Source organism: Elaeis guineensis, chromosome 2, assembly GCF_000442705.2.
Source record: "Elaeis guineensis isolate ETL-2024a chromosome 2, EG11, whole genome shotgun sequence".
In the NCBI taxonomy this organism is placed as follows: domain Eukaryota; kingdom Viridiplantae; phylum Streptophyta; class Magnoliopsida; order Arecales; family Arecaceae; genus Elaeis; species Elaeis guineensis.
In genome coordinates this window covers 89,664,627-89,686,560 of record NC_025994.2, presented here as the reverse complement: position 1 = coordinate 89,686,560, position 21,934 = coordinate 89,664,627, and the positions used below count along the sequence as shown (strand labels likewise).

The following is a 21,934-nucleotide window of genomic DNA, read 5'->3' as shown; positions in this document are numbered from 1 at the left end:
TTCACCAAATCACTTCGAGGTCCAAGGGTAACATACATATGTAACAAGCTTGATGCATATGACATATATGCACCAGCTTCAGGAGTGTTAATTGATATCCCTATATCCCTTGATTTGTGTCTATAAATCCCTATATCCCTTGATTTGTGTAATTTATGTATTTTCATATCTAGAGTAGGAGATATTTGTCATTATTTTGTTTTCTATTGTAATTGATTCGAGAAATCTGTATGATCCTAAATAGAAAATATATCAAATTCTGTTTAGGAAATATATCATTAGGAGATCAATAGGTCCATTGTACTTAGATCTTTATTGCTTTATATATAGAGCCTCTTATAATATGAAAGATATACAATCAAATCTGATTATCAACAGTCTTAAGTCATGCCTTTCTTAAGCTTCTATGAGTTGTTGCATAACCATTTGCAGCTCTTTCTCCAAGGCAGAAGCTTTAAGCTCAGCTTCCTTGGCTCTGTTTTGAGCTCCCTTTAATTCAGCTTCTAGCTTCACCATTCTTTGGCAGAACTCAGCATCCGGTATTGAAACTTTGAGCAAGCTGCAAAGAATTTTAGGGCGATAATCCATGGCTAAGGAAGGAGTAAAGAAGATAATTTGAGAGAAGCTCAGTACCCTCTGTTTATAGAACTCCTTGACAGATCATATTAATATCTCTGGATTAATAGACTGACACGTATTAAGGTCCTATTCATTGAGGTAGGTGACCCTCCTTTGGAAATTAAAGAATGAAGGCTCGAGGTTAAAGATCAATTAATTAGTTCTTTGAGCAGCTAAAAACATCAGAGTTAAGGTTTACTTCCCATAATAATGAAGTTATTTAATGCGGCATAGAGTTTGATAGGAGACCATTTATACATCAAAATTTTTAGCATGAAGACAAGCAGTGTGAACGAGCAGTGGTGAATTGGTTAAGCGACAATAAGAACGGGTTATCATGGAAAAATCTTTCTCTTTGTTTCCCAGCAATAACTATCCTTTACTGCCAATTTTGCATTTCACATAGCTCATTATGTAGAAAACAGTATGATGTAACCTGTGTTCAGCAGATTCACTTCTAGATTATTATGTGTAACAAATATACTGTAAGCTGTGTTCAGCAGATTCACTTTGCAAGAACTATTAGCTTGATGCTTCCTGTTAGGTCCGTGGCTTGATGCTTCTGTGATCATTTTCCATCCTCAGTAGTTTCAGTTGACAAGAAAATATTGCCCACCCATTTATTGATAGGAATTTTGGGCCACACTTATACAAGAACGTCATTGTGACTTTTTACTGATAAATGAAAACACATCAATCAAGGAATTGTTGAATATATCATACCTTATGATTGAATTTTTAGAAAAAAATGTTTTACTTTCATGTCCATTGACTGTTTTTACTTTGGACATGTAGTGGTGCAATGCTTATCTCTATATACGTTACCTGGTTGCTATTGGAATATAGATCTAATAATTCATGTTACAGTGCAACTACACTTAGATTTTTAATTTTAATGTATTTCCTTATTTATTTTTTGTCATACTTCACTTATTAAATATCAACTAACAAAATTAATGGAACATAGATTGGAACCTGCAAAAGGCTCATGCAAAAGAATGGGCTCGATGGGAGAAAAGATTGTGTGAATTTTTGCTTGGAAATGCTAACTACCTCAGTTCTATTCGGGTATGTGGCTATTCCTCACCCGATTCCCTTAATTGAACTTTTAACCCAAGATAATCTAATGATCCAAATTCGTTATCCTTCACATTGTTTATGTTTCTAAGGAAAAGACCATTATCATATCAAGTCCTTATAAAGTGATGGACGATATAAATTGATACATGTAATTAATATTCAGTCTGGTTTTCCCATATTCTCAAACTAATCTGAAATTAAAGATTAATTTTCCTTTTTTTTTTTCCTTTTCTTGGTTCTGGTTTTGCTATAATTTAAATATATAATGAGATCTGAAGATCTGCGAGCACCTTATCGTTATGATGCAATTCTGATATATGGAACAAGGTCCTGCTTCTTATTGCATGTATCAAACTATTTGGCAGTGAGGCGGGCTTGTGGGCATTGCGTTAGTTCCGCAGGGATGTGAAGCTTGCTGAGATGATTGTCCTTGTGTTAGCAGGATTGCTATAGAATGAGTAGTTTATGGGACAGAGTGGTGGTTAAAGAAAAATAGCTTCGTCGTGTGGGCAGATGCGGCATCTGATCCGCTGTGTGCTGAGGTGGGACTGGGGGTGACGTACTCACCCCACTCGGGGTCTCTCCTTAGGCGTGGTGAGGAGGGGATTGTGCTTATTGCTCCTCGCATCGAATATTCACTCAGCAGGGTGGGGGTCCTCATGGTCACACTCAGAGGGGGTTGCTGCGTCGGTTTAGCCCCCCCTCACCCCATCTTCTGTACCAAAAAAAAAGAGAAATAGCTCATGACAAATTGGGTAACTGCAGTGTAGGCTAGAGGTAGAACCACTGCAGAACCCCTTATATGAGCTGAATGAACAAAGATGGGAAAAACCAAAGGATACAGGCATTGAAAAATGGCTTGAAGCTACTTTTTATTTCAGTGAAGGTGGTCTCAGGCATGAAACAAATTGATGATTTAAGATCCATGTAAGCAACATTAGAGTGACCTCCCTTACTTTTGTTTTCCTTTTGGGAGGTTGGTTGCCTTTTTTATTTTGGATAAGCTAATTCCCAAGTAAATTTCATATCATGAACAAGTAATTAAGCAGTATTGAGTAGTACAAACTGCATCTATTGAAGTTGTACATTCCTTTTGTAACTAGAAATGAACATGTTTGCTAGGATTTATATTTTATTTTATTTTCTTGAAGCTTCTGATTAAAGGCCTAAGCTCAATAAGTATATTGTTAGTTTAACGTGCACCCAGATGAGCCATTTTTTTGTGTTTAACACATTCTGTATATTATATGTTCTTTTTGACTTTGTAGTGAAAAAAGTCCTTGGGCGATTGAAAGATGTTGCGAAGGGTCAGTTTAGAATGCCAGATATGGAAAAGGAAAAGTTGGGCAGCATGTTTTTGTTGGAATTTTAAGGTTAAAAGAAAATGGTAAAATCTTATTACTAGATCACTACTAAACAGTCCGATCACTGGCTTGATAGGATTCGAGGCATGCTAGGCACTGGCCTTTAAAGAAATTCTGGCTATCCTCTTTTCAGCATGGGCTTCAGATTCGGTCTCTTCGAGATACAATAGACCTGATCTACTAAAGGTGCTGTGACTCTAGCAGATCCTCGATGAACTCATAGTTGATCAGAAGTCGTCCAGATAAGAGGAAAAAGAGGAAGATATAGAAGAGAGATTTAGAGGATGAAGTAGCTCTTTATTCTCGAGCTACTTAAGATAGAAGAAGGTGAGGATGATTTTCAATGGGCTAGTGGGGGCCTCCTTTTGTAGGCATCCAAAGGTGTAACTCCTATACAAGTCCATTAAAACCTATTACCATCCAAATAAAATCAACTGAATAACTCTCTTCCAACGGTCAAAAAAAGGGTCAAAATTTTTAAACAAGGAATCATGACAATTAAAATATTTAATATACACTAAATATTTGAAATGGTCAAAAATCTTTGAATTTTAATTTTATATATAACAATCTCCCACAAGATTCAAAGATTTTTAAAAATAAAAAATATAGAGATAAATTTTTATCTACGCAACTTGTTCAATGTAATAGGCAAAGGTACTTTTTGGACTTAAACCTTCACTTAGTGACATCAAATTTTGCTTATAATAATTCTAGAATAGTCGAAGCTTTGAACTCAAGATTTTTATGTCATAAGCTTAACTTGAAGCACACATTGCACAGACATTGTGAGAGTTCAATCAGGGATGCGCATTATGGCCATGCACTTATATTTTGGTTTTATGAGTGCTCTAGAGAATAAGTCTTAATTTTTATAGACTACGATCTCATAGTCACACTCATGCAGGTGAGTCTCCAAGGGTATCTACAACAACATATCCTACCATATTTATGACTTTGATCTCATTAAGAATTATACTCAATCTCAACAATTTTAACGAGCACTAATATCAATAGAGATAGACATAGAGAGATATCTTCTCAACTGCTCCTCCTGATTACTCAATCAGCTTATTTTTACCTATTGAATCTATTTCATGGGATCTCCACTCATATAGATTGGATTGTCATTGAAGATCATCTAATCTATAGGCTTAAACCCCATCCCCCTCGATGTGTTTATCACTAAAGCTCTAAAGAGGCTTTTAATGAATGGGTCAACATGGTTTTTCGTAGACTTAATAAAGTTGAGTGACACAACGCTATTCTTTTCATGATCTTTGATCATTTTAATCGTGATTTGTATGAACCTTATGTTTTAGCATTGTGCTTCTTACTGTGTAGCTTCCTTGAGGGCTGCGAGCTCCACTTCCATTGTTGAACAACTTATCAATGTCTGCTTAGATGATCTTCAAGTGACTATAGCTCCATCGAAGGTAAAGATATAACCACTCACTGCTTTAGTTTGATCACTGTCAGAAATCCAATTTGCATTACTATATCTTTCTAGGACAGCAGAATACCCAGTATAATGGAGACCATAGTCAATGATTCCTTTTAAATATTTAAGTACTCTAACAAATGCACTCCAATGAGTTTGGTCAAGACAACTGGTATATCTACCAAATCTTCTTACAGCATATACTATGTCAAGTCTAGAATTATTTGTTAAATATCTCAAATAGCCAATTATTTAAGCATATTTTAATTATAAAATTCCATCTTTTTCATTTTTTTTCAAATTTATACTAGGATTATAGGGAGTACTAATAGATTTGCAATCAAGGTGACCAAATCTTTCTAGAACTTTCTTAATATAGTGTGATTGAGAGATCTTAAGATTATTAGAGGATTTATTAATCTTGATCCCTAATATAACATTTATAACACCTAAGTCTTTTTGTCAAAGTGCTTAGATAAAAATTGTTTGGTTTGAATTATAATCTCAGTGTTAGAGCCAAATATTAGGACATCATCTACATACAAGCAAAGAATTATTGTTTGGTTATCATGGGTTTTACAATATATATTTATCTGTTTCACTAACACTAAAATTAAAGGTTGTTATAGTTTTATCAAATTTCTCATGCCATTGCTTAAAGGCTTGTTTAAAGCCATAGAGTAATTTAACTAATTTATACATCTTTTTCTCTTGCCTAGGAACCACATATCCTTCAGGCCGATCTATATATATTTCTTCTTCTAACTCGTCATTTAAGAAGACGGTTTTAACATCCATCTGATGTATTATATCAAGATTATATATGGATGCTAGTGCTAGTAGCACTCAGATAGTGGTAATTCTAGCAACAGAGGCATATGTGTCAAAATAGTCAATCCTTCATTTTGTGTATATTCTTTAGCTACAAATCTAGCCTTATACTTATCTACTGTGTCATCTAAATTTATTTTATTTTTAAAAATCCATTTGCATCCTATAGGATTATTTCTAGGAGGTAATTCTATTAGAATCCAAGTTTTATTCTTAATTATTGAGTCCATTTCACTCTCTATGGCTTTGAGCCAAAGTTTAGCATCGATAGAGGATAGAGCATCTCTATAGGTTAATAGACCATCTTTCACAAGAAAAGTAATGAAATCATCACCAAAGTTCTTTTCAATTTTACCTCTTTTACTTCTCCTGGGCTCTAGAGGGTTGGATTTGTGGTTCCTGGGCAAGAGAAAAAGGTGTGTAAACTAGTTAAATTACTCTATGGCCTTAAACAAGTCCCTAAACAATGGCATGGGAAATTTGATAAAACTATAACAATCTTTGATTGCAGTGTTAGTGAAACAGATAAATGTATGTATTGTGAAATCCATAATAACAAACAATAATTCTTTGCTTTTATATAGATGATATCCTAATAATTGGCTCTAACATTGAAATTACAATTAAAACCAAACAATTTTTATTTAAGCATTTTGACATAAAAGACTTAGGTGTTACAAATGTTATACTAGGGATCAAAATTAATAAATCCTCTAATAATCTTGAGATCTCAATCACATTATATTAAGAAAGTTTTGGAAAGGTTTGGTCATCTTGATTGCAAACCTGTTAGTACTCACTATAATCCTAGTATAAATTTGAGAAAAAAATAAAAAAAATAGAATCTCATAATTAAAATATGCTCAAATAATTGGCTATTTAAGACATCTAGCAGATAATTCTAGATTTGATAGCATATGCCATAAGAAGACTTGGTAGATATACCAATTGTCCTAACCAAACTCATTGGAGTGCACTTATCACAGTACTTAGATATCTGAAAGAAACCATTGACTATGGTCTCCATTATATTGGGTATCCTGCTGTCCTAGAAGGATACAGTGATGCAAATTTGATTTCTGACAATGATCAAACTAAAGCAACGAATGGTTATATCTTTACATTGGATGGAGCTGCAGTCACTTGGAGATCATCCAAGCAGACATTGATAACTCAAGTATGGAAGCGAAGCTAGTAGTCCTTGAGAAAGCTACTAAAGATGCCAAATGGTTAAAGAGTCTACTATTGGAGAAATCGAGCCTGAAATCCATGCTAAAAAGAGGATGGCCAGAATTTCTCTAAAAATCAGTGCCTAGTACGCCTCGGATCCTATTAAGTCAGTGCCCAAACTATTTAGCAGTGATCTGGTAACAAGATTTTGCCATTTTTTTTTACCCTCAAGATCCCAACATTCTTTAGAGAAATTTTTTAAGATTTCTTTTTATTCTATGGCTCATATAGAAGATAAGCTTCCCCCTTAATGAAAGAATTTTCAACTCTCTCAAACATAAGAGAGAAAGTCTGAGTCTAAATGATCTAATGGTCTCTATTCAAATAGAGAAAAAACATCGGTCTCTAGATATAAAATTTTTTAAGGACGACATGGTTGCTGATGCCAATATCATTGAGAAACAAAATAAATATAAAAATAAAAAGAAGAACCAAAATCCGTCTAAACCTAAGATCCATAAAGAAAAAAGGGTATGTTATGTTTGTGACAAACCATGATACTTTGCAAAACAGTGCCGTCACAGGAAGGATAAGGTGAAGGGTTATACCCAAGCACCTATCGCTTAACAAGCTCAAGCCAATGTTATGACATCTAGTCCGAGCCAGATCGATGATGGGTTCATAACTTTGTACCCTAAAATTAATGTGGATATTTCTTCCACCAATTGATGGATTGATACAGATGCAAATATGCACATAAGTTCTGAATGCTCTCTTTTTGTGGCCTATCAGGACATAATTTGGGAGTGTAACTATGGGCAATGGTACAGTCGCAAAAGTGCTGAGAGAAGGAAGAGTGGACCTCAAATTTACTTTGGAAAAAATAATTTCTCTGCACAATGTACAACACGTGCCGGATGTGCGGAAGAACCTTGTTAGTGGGTCATTATTGGTTCAGTTAAGTTATAAGTTGGTCTTTGAATCAAATAAAGTTGTGCTCCTAAAGGGACAAGAATTTATTGGAAAGAGTTATGTATTAGGTGAACTCTTTAAATTTAATGTAATTTCTGATTTTCATGCATTAAATAAAAACAGTTCTTTTTTTGCTGATAATGTTATGCATGATAATATTTGGCATGATAGATTAGGTCATGTGAATAAAAATATCATAAAACGCATGATGAATTTAGATTTGATTCCAAAAATTAATATTGATTTTTCAAATAAATGTGAAGTATGTGTGCAAGCTAAACAAACTCATAAATCTTTTAACGTGTTCTAAGAAATACATCAATATGAGAATTAATCCATAGTGATATATGTGATATGAACAATATTTTGACAAGAGGTGGAAAAAGATATTTTATTACTTTTATAGATGATTTTTCCAAATATTGTCATGTCTATTTGATTAAAACAAAAGATGAAGCCTTGGATAAATTTAAACATTATAAATCTGAGGTAGAAAATCAAATAGAAAAGAAAATTAAAATCTTGAGGTTTGATAGAGGTGGAGAATACACCTCTATTGAGTTCAATGTCTTCTATGAAAACATGGATATAATCCGTGAAACTACTACTTATGCTCTCCAATCTAATGAGATTGCAGAGAGGAAGAACCGAATCTTTCTTGACATGAAAAATGCTATGTTGGCTAGTTTTGGCCTTTTCAATAATTTGTGGGGGGAAGCATTGTTAATAGTTTGTAAAATTTTGAATCAAATTTTCTATAAGAATTTTGATAAATCTCCTTATGAGATGTGGAAAGGTCGAAAGTGTAACCTTAACTTTCTTAGAGTGTGGGGGTGTCTTGCCAAAGTAAGGGTACTACCTTCTGTTGTTAGAATCGTACGAGTTGCAAGTCGAGTCTTGCGATTCAAGATGATTCAAGGCTTTGCCGAGTCGAACTGAGACGGTGAATCGGAAATGTTGAAGAATCGTACCTAAATCAATGAATCGTTGGCTGAATCATGAGAATCGATGGATTGGATGATACCTTCAACTCAAAAAAGGTAAGTTTCCAAATGTTGTTCGTTATATTTAGAAGTCGAAGAGTCCAAATTTCTTGGTATTAGGCTTTCAAAGTGGTTCGCAGAAGGAAATCGAAGCCAAATACGAACCTTTTCAACTTTGATTTCTCCTCTCTCCTGTGTTCTTCAATTTCTCTCTTTGCCGGTGCATGCGATTGTTTTTTCGAGCTTTGAAGGCTTCGACGATAAAAGGAAGACATCTTCCTCTTCGCACAAGTCACCCGTTGCTCTCTATCTCTCTTCCCGTTCCTTTGCCATCGGCCTATCGGACTCTCTCTCTTTTACCCCTTTTAAGAAGCCTTGAAGCCCTATTTTATGGACTTCTCTCTCTTCAACTAAGAGAGATGAGTGGTCCGAGTGGACCATGGTCCGTGGTCTGTGAAGTCTTAAGGCTGAATCAAACTCAAAAGCCATAGTCGGTATTTGAATAATGTTCAGATCTCTCGTTTCCTATTTCTTCTATTTGGATTTCTTTAATTTTTAAATAGATCTTAATTCTTATTTTTTTAATAGGGATTGGGCCAGTTGACTAAGCAACAACCTACACACTTCATATGGATATTTGATATTTGCATATGTTTTAGACTTAGTATTTTAAAATTGAAACTTATATATGCTTTTTGAGTGTTCATTGATTAATAGATGGGTAAATATTTTGATTGTGCTTTTATTTTAATATTTCTTGAATTATTTTGTTATACAAATTTGATTTTATGCTGATTCCTATCATTTTATAAAAAAATTGAATTTGTTGCTGAATCTTATGATTTGAGTCACGATTCACGTCGCGATTCAAGTCAAGGCATGGGTGATTCACGAGTCGAATCTCGATTTGACAACTATAGTACTACCAACTAAAAAAAGAAAGTTAGGATCTAAAACGCTTGCTTGTATGTTTAGAGGCTATGCATAATATAGTATAGCTTATAGATTTTTAATAATAAAATCTGAAATAAGTGAATTTGATAATAATACTATAATTGAATCCAGAGAAGTCACTTTCTTTGAAAATATCTATCTTTTGAAAAATAAAATTAATCAAGTACCTAGAGACTTATCTACTCTATCCTCTAGTAGCATTAAAGATGAATTACCATCCCTATTTTTGATCATTTCAAATATTTAGTATATATTAAATATTTTAATTGTCATGATTTTTTTTAAAAATTTAATCATTTTTTGACTGTTGGAGGAGAGTTATTGGGCTGATTTTTTTGGGTGGTAATGGGTTTTAATGTACTTTTGTGGGAGTTACATCTTTGGATGTCTATAAAAGGAGACCCTCACTAACCCATTGGAAATCATCCTCACCTTTTCCCATCTTAAGTAGCTCGAGCATAAGGATCTACTTCATCCTCTAGATCTCTCTTCTGTATCTTCCTTTTTTTCTTCTTATCTGGGTGACTTCTAACCAACTGTGAGTTTATTAAGGATTTGCCAAAGTCATAGCACCTCTAGTAGATCATGTCCGTTGTATCTCAAAGAGAAATCGAGTCTGAAGTCCATGCTAAAAAGAGGATAGCTGGAATTTTTCTAAAAATTAGTGTCTAGCACATCTCAAATTCTATCAAGCCAGTGATTGGATTGTTTAGCAGTGATCTAATAACAAGATTTTGCCATTTTGTTTTATCCTTAAGATTCTAACATTCTTTAGAGAAATTCCGGCCATCTTCTTTTTAGCACGGACTTCAGGCTTGATTTCTCTATAATATACAATGGATCCGATCTACCAAAGGTACTGTAACTATGGCAGATCTTCAGTGAGCTCATAGTTGGTCAGAAGTCCTCTAGATAAGAAGGAAAAGAGGAAGATACAGAAAAGAGATTTAGAGGATGACGTAGCTCCTTATTCTCGAGCTACTTAAGATGGGAGAAGATGAGGGTGATTTCCAATAGGCTAGTGGGGGGCTCCTTTTATAAGCATTCAAAGGCGTAACCCCCACACAAGTGCATTAAAATCCATTATCACCCAAATAAAATCAGCCCAATTGCTTTTCTCCATGGTCAAAAAAAAAGAGAGTCAAATTCTTAAACAAGAAATCACGACAATTAAAATATTTAGTATACACTAGATATATGAAACGGTCAAAAAAAAATCTTTGAATCTTAATTTCATATATGACAGTTTTTAGCTGCTGTTACTTTGCCAGTGGTGGAGATTGCAAGCATGTTAGATAAGGTGATGCTACATTTTATACTCTTATTCATATTGTTCTTAGCTCTTTGAGTCCCCTCAAACTAATTGCTGGAGTTGGTTTTTGAGTTTCACTTGGATGAATTTGAGTTGTGTCTCCTGTTAATAGCATCAAGTATTCTCGTATATGTGCATTAGTACCTCTACCCACAGATTTAAGTGCGAGATGGCGTGGCACAGCTTTCATGATATTTACTGTGCCGGTGCTTACCGGCAAAAAGCACTGGGATGATACCGCCAGCATGCTAGTGCATGCGAAGCATTGTCACGGCTTTAGCATGGCACAATAAATATCATGCTTGTGGTAAGCTGATATGCCACCAGCACATGATACTTAAACCCTGCTTATACTTTTTGTTAATATGTAGTTTGGTCATCAATCTGTATGAAATCTGTAATACGTTGCTTTAATCAAAACGGTCTGCCAAGAAAAATCCCAAAGCAAGGGCTTTCCTTGAAGACAAGAACATGGTGAACAACCTCAGGAAGGTTCATGTAACCCTAGCTCACAAAAGAAGTCATGGCATCACAGCTGTTGCTAATATTGGTGTTTCTCTCCAACAAAATGTCCCTGTAGAATTCACTGCATTACTTTTCTCTGACAAGTTGGCTGCTCCAGAAGCACATCTAGGGTCAGTTAATGGTGAAAAGACAAAAACTCTGAAAATGAGTGGCCCATACTACTCTTTGGACTGCACCAGGCATACGACCACCAAAGGAAGCCAACACATTGCTATATCTTTTTTCTGAAGGTAAAGCAACAAGGATAGACATCATACCCCCGTTGACTGTATCAGGAGTCTTGGATTATTATTAAGTTGCTATCACACTGCCAGCATCTTGAGGTGATACTAGAATGTTTAGCTTAGAAAGGGGTGGTAGGATGTGGTGACAGGATACCCTTGACCTCGAGCAGGCTTTCGTAAAATTAAGTGTATAAATTCTGAGGAATTTTATGGGAAATCAGAAACGTGCCTTTACATGATATGTGTAATCAGTTGAATTTTTCCTGTTGAACATGATGCATATAAAAACTAATTGTCGGTTATTATTCATCAATTGACAACCCCATGTGAGCGCACGTGAATTACCAAAACTCAAGCAAGCTGGTAAAGTACTTGTTAGATGAATAAGTTACTTGTTTAGCTCCAACTGTGAAATGGGTGATCGCAATAATTTCATCCAGCAAGGATTTGGAGCTGCTTATGTTTTATTTGGAGACGAGTTGATACTCCTGTGCAACAGGATGCGTTCATAGGGAAGTGCATGATTGGCTGTCATGAGCTACCATGCTGGTGTGTCGTCCTAGGATCCTGGATAGAGATGGCATGGCATCTTTAACACTTTTGGTTTGGTGAATTAGGAATCGTTTGTTTAGAGAGAGAAACTATCAGTGATGAGTTAGAAGGGGAAAAATATTATTAGGGTTTCCTCAGATCCCTCGTGTGGGGGAGAAGGGGGGCCTGGGGAAAAAGCGAAAGCTTCCGGGCGGCCTCGGCTTCACGGCGACTCATCTGGGCAACCCCATGGACCAGAGAAGGAGCCGACGTGAGCTGATATTGGAGGTCCGGTGGGAGGAGGACTGATGGTGGATTCTGGGCGAACCTGGGCACAGGTGGTGCAGGGTGCTCGGCGTTTTCGCTGGGAGACGGCAAGAGCTACAGAGGTGGATATCGCTGCTTTGGAGGGGCGATTTTCCCGGGTGATCGCTTTCTCCTCTGATGAGGTTAGTCATGCCCAATCTGAACTTAAATCTGCTTTGTTAGGCAGGTTTTTGGGGAGGGGATTTTCCCTAGAGTTTATCCAAAGAGAGCTTAAGCTTAGGTGGAATTTAAAAGGGGATTTGCAAATCTCTTCCCTATCTGAGAGGATTTTGTTGTTCCGCTTGCAATTTGAGGAAGAGAAGGAGAGGGTTTTAATCAATGGACCATGGTCACTTGCTGGTCAATTGCAGGCTCTAGAAGAGTGGACACCGAATTTTAAGCCTGTTCGGGATGGTGTTCGACAGGTTAGGATAGGGATGTGCGTGCTTGATCTGCCGGTGGAACTTTGGGAAAAAGGTAAAATCCTCAAGATAGCAGCAACCGCGGGCAAGCCTTTGTTCCTTGATGAGTGGATGGAAAAGACCACCCATATGGGATTTGCTCGGGTCTATGTGCTCATCGATGCCTCCCAAGTTATCTGTCCAGGGACTAAATCATGGTCGATGAAGATGTTTTATGGCAGGAGTTCATTTGCGAGGAATTACCTGAGATCTGCTATATCTGTGGCAGAATAATCCATGACTCTGAGATCTGTAGTTGTCTGAAAGTTCCTGAACATCTCTGATTAAAACCAATTTACAGTCCCTGGATTAGAGCAACTAGAGTGCCTATTCAAAACCAGCAACAGGGCAACTCTAGAAGATCACTGACTCCTATGAATCATGGAGGGCAACGTCAACGGCAACAGGGGCAACAAAAGAAACAATCAAACTCAGAGTCACCCCTAAAGGAAAATCAACTGGGAATGGTAAACAAGAAACGGGATCTTGTTTCACCCCTCTTATGCAGCATGAAGAAGAATCAACATCACCAATGGAGTATAGCTCATCTTCTGCAAAAGCTGATTCTGTAGTTTTTGGTCCTATGAAGGAAAAGAGAAAACGGTCTCCAACAAAAACATCTTCCAAGGGAAGCTTTCCTGGATCGACTCTCCTCCACAATCAAAGGTGCTAATTCATGAGGAAGGGCCTCAAATTAAGGATTCAGGCTTGCAAGTTGTTATCCATAATCTTAAGCAAGCAAAAAATGTGCCGAATGTATGGGAGGTATGGAGACCAGTAGGGGGTTCAGATGCAAAACGAGAAGGGGTAATGGATTTGGATGTTTCTCAATCATCTTCTTCAAAAGGAGGGATGCATCAAGTTGGGGATTCAGGTACACATTACCTTTATGTATCTCATTTAAAACACGTATTAACGCATTCTATGCATGGAGGGAGTTCTACTCTAGAGCCACAGCATGCATCTCTAGTTGAACTACCAATTAGTCAATCTATTGGGCCTTTAGGACCTTCTCTGGATGATACAGGAGGGTCTTTTCCTCCACCTAATCCCCAATGAAAGTTCTTGTATGGAATTGTCGGGGGCCTGCGAAGCCACCTTTTGTTAATTATCTTAAAAATATGATGAGACAGTATCAACCCGACATTTGCTGTTTTTTGGAAACTCATTTGTCTATAGAAGCTATTGACCATGTCAGGAGGATGATGGGTCCTTTATGGGGGATTTATATGATTCCTTCTAATGGACTCTCAGGAGACATTGTTATTGCATGGAAACTTGTCTTGGGGCAAGTTGATTTTCTGCACACAAATAGGCAAGTAGCCTTTGGAATTATTTCATCTGGCACTGGTCAAGCTTGGATGATAGCTGTGGTCTATGCTAGTACATGCGGCATAGAGAGACAAACTCTTTGGGATCAATTGATGTCAGCACTTTCAATAGGTTTACCTCTAATTGTGATAGGGGATTTCAACTGTATCTTAAATAAGGAGGATAAAAAAGGGGGTATGCACTTTCAGGTTAATCGAGACATCAGAGAATTCCGTAATTATATTCGATTGTCTGGGCTTGTGGATTTGGGGTACAATGGGGCTTCTTTTACCTGGTGCAATAATAGGCTTGGAGAGCAAGAGTATGGGAAAGCTTGGATCGGAAATTTGCCAATCAAAGCTGGATTGATTTATTTCCAAATTCAAAAATTCAGCATCTGACTAGGTTTGCCTCTGATCATTGCCTTTTGTTATTGACTATATCTACTTATCATAGGAAGGGTCCAATCCCTTTCAGATTTGAAAAAATGTGGTTGTGCCGTGATGGTATACGGCTAACCATTCTCAAGGCTTGGCAAAGTAGTGTATCTAGTTTACCTCCTAATAAATTATCTCAACTGTTATTCAAAACCAAATTAGCAATTAAGCAATGGAAAAAGTCACTTGGGAATATTTTTCTGAAAGGCCAGCAGTTAAATGATGATATTTACCAGCTTCAAAAGAAAGAGGGAAGCTCGGATGGGCTATCAGAACAGGAACATAATCAATTATTAAGTTTGCTTAGGCAATATCACAAAAATCTGCATTCTCAAGAAATATTTTGGAGGCAGAAATCCAGGATTACTTGGCTTAAGGACGGGGATGCAAATGCAAAGTTTTTCCACCGCTCTTCTATATTACGAAGGAGACAAAATAGAATTCATCATATTACTGATCATGCTGGGAATGATGTTTGCAAAGAGGATGAAATAAGGCAGATTCTTTTCAATCATTTTCAGCAAAGATGGCAAAGTCAGGAGGTTGAGGAGATAAATTTGTTGCTTAGATCTATGTTAATGGTATCTGAAGCTCAAAATAATAATCTAATTAAACCTATGACTAAGGAAGAGGTGACAGCAGTTGTAAGAGAGATGAGTTCAGATAAATCCCCGGGACCCGATGGATTTCAAGCCTTATTCTTTCAGAATTTTTGGTATATAGTACTCAAGGAGGTGGTGGAGGCTGTTATGTATGTATTAAATCAAGGATCTATGCCGGTTGGTTGGAAGAGGACCTTTATTGCTCTAATTCCTAGGAAAATTAATCCATCCAATGTTACTGATTTTTGATCTATCAGTTTGTGTAACACTAGTTATAAAGTGGTGGCAGAAATTTTAGCTAATTGATTACAGCCGTTGCTGCCTAATTTGGTCTCATTCGAACAAGGGGCTTTTGTTCAAGGGAGAAGCATGGCAGAAAATATCTTAGTTGGGCAAGAGGCTATGCATTCTCTTATGTCTGCACCGATGAAGAGAAGCTTAATGACAATTAAGATTGATATGGAAAAGGCATTGGAATTTTCTATTGCGAGTTTTACAGCATCTTGGTTTTCATCAGAAATTCATTGATTGGGTGACATTATGTATATCTAATTTTCAATATGCTCTGCTAATCAATGGTACTCTAACTGATTGGATCTCTCCTGCTAGAGGACTTAGACAAGGATGTCCATTGTCCCTTATCTATTTATTTTATGCTCTAATATCCTTTCTAAATTTATAAATTTTGCTGTGCAGCAGCATCTCTTAAGAGTATATCAGCCAGATAGGAATGGGCCTCAAGTTTCACATATTCTCTATGCAGATGATCTGCTTTTAATAGCTAGAGTAACAATTAGAGATGGGGTTTGTCTTCAAGCCATTCTTGATGCTTTTTGTAATCTGTCCGGTCAGGCTATAAACTCTTCAAAATCCTATGTTACCTTTAGCCCGTCCATCCCACAGTCCATTCGTCGAGCTATATGTTCTGTGCTTCATCTGCAGGAAAAAAGGGAAACTTGGAAATATTTGGGGGTACCTTTGTCTGGCAATAAGTTGGAAAGGAATGACTTTACATATCTTCTGGAGGCATTGACAGCTAAACTAGATGGTTGGAAATGGAAAGCATTGTTTTTTGCTGGGCGATTGACTCTTCATTTGGTTTTGGTAGCTGTGCCTAATTATTGTATGTCTGTTATTAGTTTGCCCAACTTCATTCTGGAAAAACTAGAAAGAGAATACAAAGCCTTCTTATGGGGTCATCCTGTGGAAAGAAGGGGCATGCATTTAGTCTCTTGGAAGGACATTTGTACTCCTACGCACATTGGGGGACTTGGCATTATTTCCTTATTTGACCGAAAAGAAGCATTATGTGGTAAATTGGCGGCTCAACTAGTTTTGAATCCTAATTCTCTTTGGGCAAAAATAATATATGCAAAGGATAGATTTACTGGTACTTGATTTCAATACAAAAAACCTATTAAGTGCTCAAATATTTGGTCAAAAATTGTGGCACAAGGTAAAATGCTGAAATTCCAATTTATGTGGACGATAGGGGTTGGTGAGAAGATCACTGTATTGAATGATCCTCGGTTCTCTTAGTTTCCTCTCCTTGCCTGGCCCACTTTTATTAATATGAACATTAATATAGATGAATGGAAAGTTCAAAATTTAATTACTGCAGAGAGAACTTGGGATGTTAATGTATTAGAGGATCTGTTCCCCAATGAAATGATAAGCCATTATTCTGCCCATTCCCTTGCCAATAGGCTCTTGGTCTGATCAATTATGCTGGGCTTCTTCTAAACATAACAAAGTTGTTATGAAGGATCTGTACCGAATTAGGCAGCCCTTGCAACTGCAAAATTGCTCTTTTAATTGGCTTTGGAAAATGCAAGTTCCTATGAGAATAAAAACTTTCTGGTGGAAACTTGTGAGGTGTAGACTGCCGAGTAAACAGCTTCTTTGTAACAGACGAGTGCTTCAACCGGATCAAATGTTTTGTGACCTCTGTGATACTCAAATTGAAGATTGTGCCTATATTATAATTAATTGTCCTTTCGCCAAGGATTGTTGGCAACTTATGCAGTCCAAATTTCCTGAAAATATTCACTTTTGTTCTCTATCCGAGCTACAGTTATTATTGTCTAATGCACTTGTTGAGGGCTGTATCAAACAAATCCTTGTTTATACAGCATGGTTCCTTTGGAAGGCCCAAAATGAAAGGTTATTTCAGCATACATTCATGACTCCTATAAATCTAGTTAGATGTGCGTTTGTCAATTATTCATTGAACAGACAGGCATCAAATGAAAAGGCATTTGAAAACCGATCATGGAACTGGGAGGTCTCTAATCCTATTCAACATCATACTTACCAACCTAAGCTTGTTTGTTGGCTTCCCCCACCCATGAGTGTTCTTAAATTAAATTTTGATGCCTCTGTTACTTCTACAAATGTATCAGTTGCTTATATCATTCGAGATTGCCACGGATTCCTAATCCGAGCAGGAGGTAAAAGAATATCTCATACTGTTGTTCCTTATGCTGAATTGATTGCTGCCTGGACTGGGGTGAAAGTGGCCTTAGTTGATATGAAAATCATGGACTTACTGGTAGAAGGGGACTCTTCAACAGTCATTAAGTGGTTGAATATGAAATCAAACAACTCATCATTGGTGCCTCCTTTTTTACAGGATATTCTCTCATGGAGGCCTAATTTTCATTCAATATGCTTTACACATATATTTCGAGAGGCCAATTGAGCTGCGGATTTTCTAGCATCTATGGTGAGGCAAGGGTCCTTTGATATACAATCTCAAGATCCTATACCCCCTTTCTTATCTGATATACTGTGGGCTGACTTTTATGGCATCTTATTTGAACGATGATGTCGCTGATTTTATACTTAATGAGCTATCAGCTCTTAAAAATTAAGTACGGTTCCTTTGATCAGTGGCCAAATTTTGTTGGCACAATGATGTGGTGGAGGCTTTTAAGTTGCTTCAGCCCTGATTTCAGTTCTTGCATTTGTCTATTATATTGCACCTGCTGGTTGTGTTTATCTTCTAGGACCCAGGTTATCTATATATTCTTCTTCAAGTACTTGTCCTATGGAGTCAAAACGGTGTTGGTCAAACAGCAGAGACACTACTGGACATCAATGCTTCGAATCTGGCATCACTGCTTCAACTTTTCCCTATCTGTTTCTGCTTTTGTCTTATCCCGGTTCTCTGCTCCAAGTTTTAACTTGTTTTTCTAGGCAATCTGATCTACCGTGTTTCATTAGTGTTTGCAAAGTCATCCATCTTTTTCTTCCAAGCCTGGGCACTTTCCCAAATTATGCTTCACAATTCACAGGTTCTGATGAGATCTATGGTACAAGGTCTTATAAAGGCGGGCTCTTACACTTAAATACTGGCACAAGAAGTATGAATCCTGATGTGATCGACACCAAATGTTTATCTGCTGGCCTGTCTAAGTTTTTGAATAATGTTTTTGACCCGATGGCTACAGACGGGAAGGGTAAGAATGAAATCCACTCCACATGTTATTATGGTTGCCAACTCTTAATCCTGCAGGTTGTTGCCGAGGAATCCTTTAATCTGGACGCTGGTGGGAAGGACTTTATTGGTCCTTGTGCCCGTTCAATCAGTCTCCCACATGATGTTTTAAAAATGGTTGATTCTAATGGGAATTTTGTAGCTCTGTCTTCTATTTTCTGCAACTTCTTACAAGGCTACTGCTCTTTATTTGTCACGCTGATCCCATATGATGTTATACTTGCTGATGGGAATGAATTTAACCACTCAGAGCCTGGAACATTACAAACCAAATGGGTGATAAATTATTTTGTCTTTGTCAATGCAATATGGGGCTCTACCAGAGGGAGTATTTTTCTTTTTGAATCTTCTTTGGTCTTCTTGCTTGCAAAAACTGTGACACATACTTTTCCCTACTTAATGAGTATTATGTGGTAATAATTTGAAATCGAAGCTGATTCTTCTTAACTCTCTGCTATATGGATTTCTCGAAGTCATGATATACAGTCATATCAAGGACTCTTTGGTTTTCTGTCCTACTCACTGTTATATGTGGCACATGTTCAGTCTCCCATTTATAATGCAGGATGGATATGATCATATGTTCTTTTTTCAGATTATTACAACCAGGGAGTTTCAGCATGATATTTTATTGTCATTGGACATTGATGCTTGCCTAATTTCAACGGGTGTGAATCACAAACAGTTCTTTTCTCAAGATGGTTGCCACTTGTTAATCTTGTATGATATTCTAAAGTTGGAAGGTACTGATGGAATCCAGGTTTCTGAAGCGGCTTTTACAGTGGAAGTTGCTGGGAAGGATCTTATATTTCCTTGGCCCCAGTCATTCTCATTCCCGAATGATGTTTCAAAAATCATGGTTTCTGATGGGAATTATGGTAACTGGTTCTTCATTTTAAGTACCATTTCACAACGTCTTTCCTCCCTTTTATCAATTAATATCCCATATGATGTTTCACCTACTGATGGGAAATGAGTTTATTCAAGGTTTGTTGATTGCTTTGCACGTAGATAGTTTTCAAGGTTGTTTTTGTTTAGTGTCTGCTCTGTCCGATCTCAAATATGTAAGCTTCATATTGCTACAAAGTGGGCTGCTTTTCCCTCTCTATTTGGCATTTTGCTATATTTTGGTCTTCACCTGCGTTGCTGTAATTACTTGGTTTGTCTTTGTTTTTGGAACAGGGTGTAACTGCTCATTTTTGTATCTTCAAAGACTTTGTAGAACCTTTTAAGATTTATGTTAATGAGGCTGCAGCTTCCTTTCTTATCAAAAAAAAAAAAAAAAAAAAAACACTTTTGGTTCCCACTCAATTAGCAAATGGAGTTTTGATGGTTATTAAACTATATATTTATTATTTTTGATTAAAAGGGGGACGGTTTTCAGAGTTTGAGAGCCCACCCTAATTTCTTTACGTAAATAAAGTTAGAAACGTATGTTTATTAGAGATTTTTTTATTTCTATCTTATTAATTTAGAAATATGACATAGGTTTGTTTATTCTAATCCTTCAATTACCTTTCATATTATGTTTTTAGTTTTTCTTGTAACTTTGAAAACTGATCGAATTATATTTTTAGGTACTAGAATAGTTAGTGCTTTTTATGATATATTTTTTTTATTATTGTTTAATAATTTTATATATTTCTATTTCAATCTTTATGTTTTATATTATTTTATCATTTTATTTTTTTGATAAATATATCATTTTATGATTTAGTATTATTTTTTTTCATCTCATGGGGTTATTTTACTAGTTCTCACCTAGGCAAGCAAGCATGGATTCTTAGATCACTTTTTAGGGGATTTTTGGTATGGGGTGATCCATACAGGATCAAAGATGATATGGATGTTTTACCAAGAAAAAAAAGATGATGTGAATGAAGATGGCAAGATCATCATATTTAATTGTATTTGGGTGATTCTATATGATGGTCATCCAAGATGATCTTCATTTTTCAAATCACTGTCCAATCTATTGATGGAAAATTCATCCTTAAGGATCAATATCCAAAATCATCCCAATATGATAATCTTGAGATTAAATTTTAGGACAATCTTACCTCTTGATCTAGCGGTTAAGCATTGGCTAAATCCTGTCATGCTAGATGCGAAAGACTTCAAGAAAATACCATTCGGGAAAAAGTCTGTGAAGGATTTGGATTTTTAACTTATTTTCTTCCTCTTCACTTTTTTTTGGGCCGCAATAATTTTTTGCTTTGATGAGATATTGATTTCTTTATTTCTTGATTTTTAGATATTTTAAACTTTTATTTTTTTTATATTTAATCGAGTCTGTCTTATTTTCTTGAATATTGACATCTATGCAAAAAATCAAACTTTTCATCATGATGAACTGTCTGTATATCTAAGATATATTCTTTTTTGAAGGATCTAAGATGTATAGGGTTTTTTTTGTCTTATAAATATGTCTACTTCCTAAGATGTTTGGTAGGAATTCTTTGAGCACAAATCTCTTTCCATTGTGTCCGTTGTGTCCGATGTTGTCATGGAGCATAATAGGATAGAAAATAACTTCAAAGAAAAATAAAAGCAATGACGCCTTAATTCAAAGGAGGATGTTGTCATCTGCACTTTATATCTAAGATACATCATATCTAGAATTTAAAAAAAAAAAGAAAAAAGAAAAGTCTAATTTTTTAAAATAGTGGTCATTAAAATTAGAGTCTATGATAAAATAATAGGATTATTATAAGAATCAATATATTTGCTTAAATTTTTAAGTCATGAGAATTGAGAAGACATAAAAAATACTCTTTGATATATATCAAGGATATTTTTGGTATTATGTTGCTAGAGATTTTGGATTCTCATGGTATACCAAACATGTTATTTGTAAATATCTAAAGATTTTTAATCATTAGATAATAATATTATCAAATATAGTGATCTTACATCATTAGGGATTAGATTATCTTTGGATGAGGATTACTGATGATCTTAGATTATCATGATGATTCTATTGAGATCATTAAACATCCTTTTAGGTAAAAACTAATCTAGACAACTTGGTGTTTGAGGGTATAACTTATCCACGTGGAAGCCACAAAGTTTGCAAATTTAATAGACTACAGAAAATATTATTTTCTCACAAAGAAATTCCACACCTTAACTTTATTTTTCAAAAAAATTCTTCTTGCACTTGCTTAGTAACATGAGTAGGTGGTTCAAAAGGCAGGATTTTGGAAATAGACAAAGGCAAGGATGATGATTTTTTTTTTTTTTTTGGTAAAGAGGGCAAGCATGATGATTGGAGAGCTCGTTTAAGCCTTACCTGAGGACTGTCATTGGAAAA

The 21,934-nt window shown here is 36.0% G+C and overlaps 1 protein-coding gene across 26 annotated transcripts in view; it reads left to right on the top strand.

Annotated features, from left to right (window-relative positions):
* LOC105054162 (tRNA ligase 1) overlaps window positions 1-19,833 on the top strand; it is a 29,291-nt gene extending 9,458 nt beyond the window's left edge. For 4 of the 26 annotated variants that reach the window (XR_012138668.1, XM_073252121.1, XM_073252120.1 and 1 more), the window contains 2 exons: window positions 1,586-1,686; window positions 19,217-19,833. Coding sequence is in view for 4 of the 26 variants with exons in the window: in XM_073252121.1 (XP_073108222.1) it covers window positions 1,586-1,686; window positions 19,217-19,597 (482 nt within the window). In the remaining 22 variants the exon portion in view is untranslated. Of the gene's footprint in view, window positions 1-1,585; window positions 1,687-2,063; window positions 6,702-6,722; window positions 13,647-17,754 lie in introns of those variants that run through there. The other 22 variants (XR_012138669.1, XR_012138660.1, XR_012138661.1 and 19 more) reach the window with 18 other exon arrangements.
* The last annotated feature ends 2,101 nt before the right edge of the window (window positions 19,834-21,934 follow it).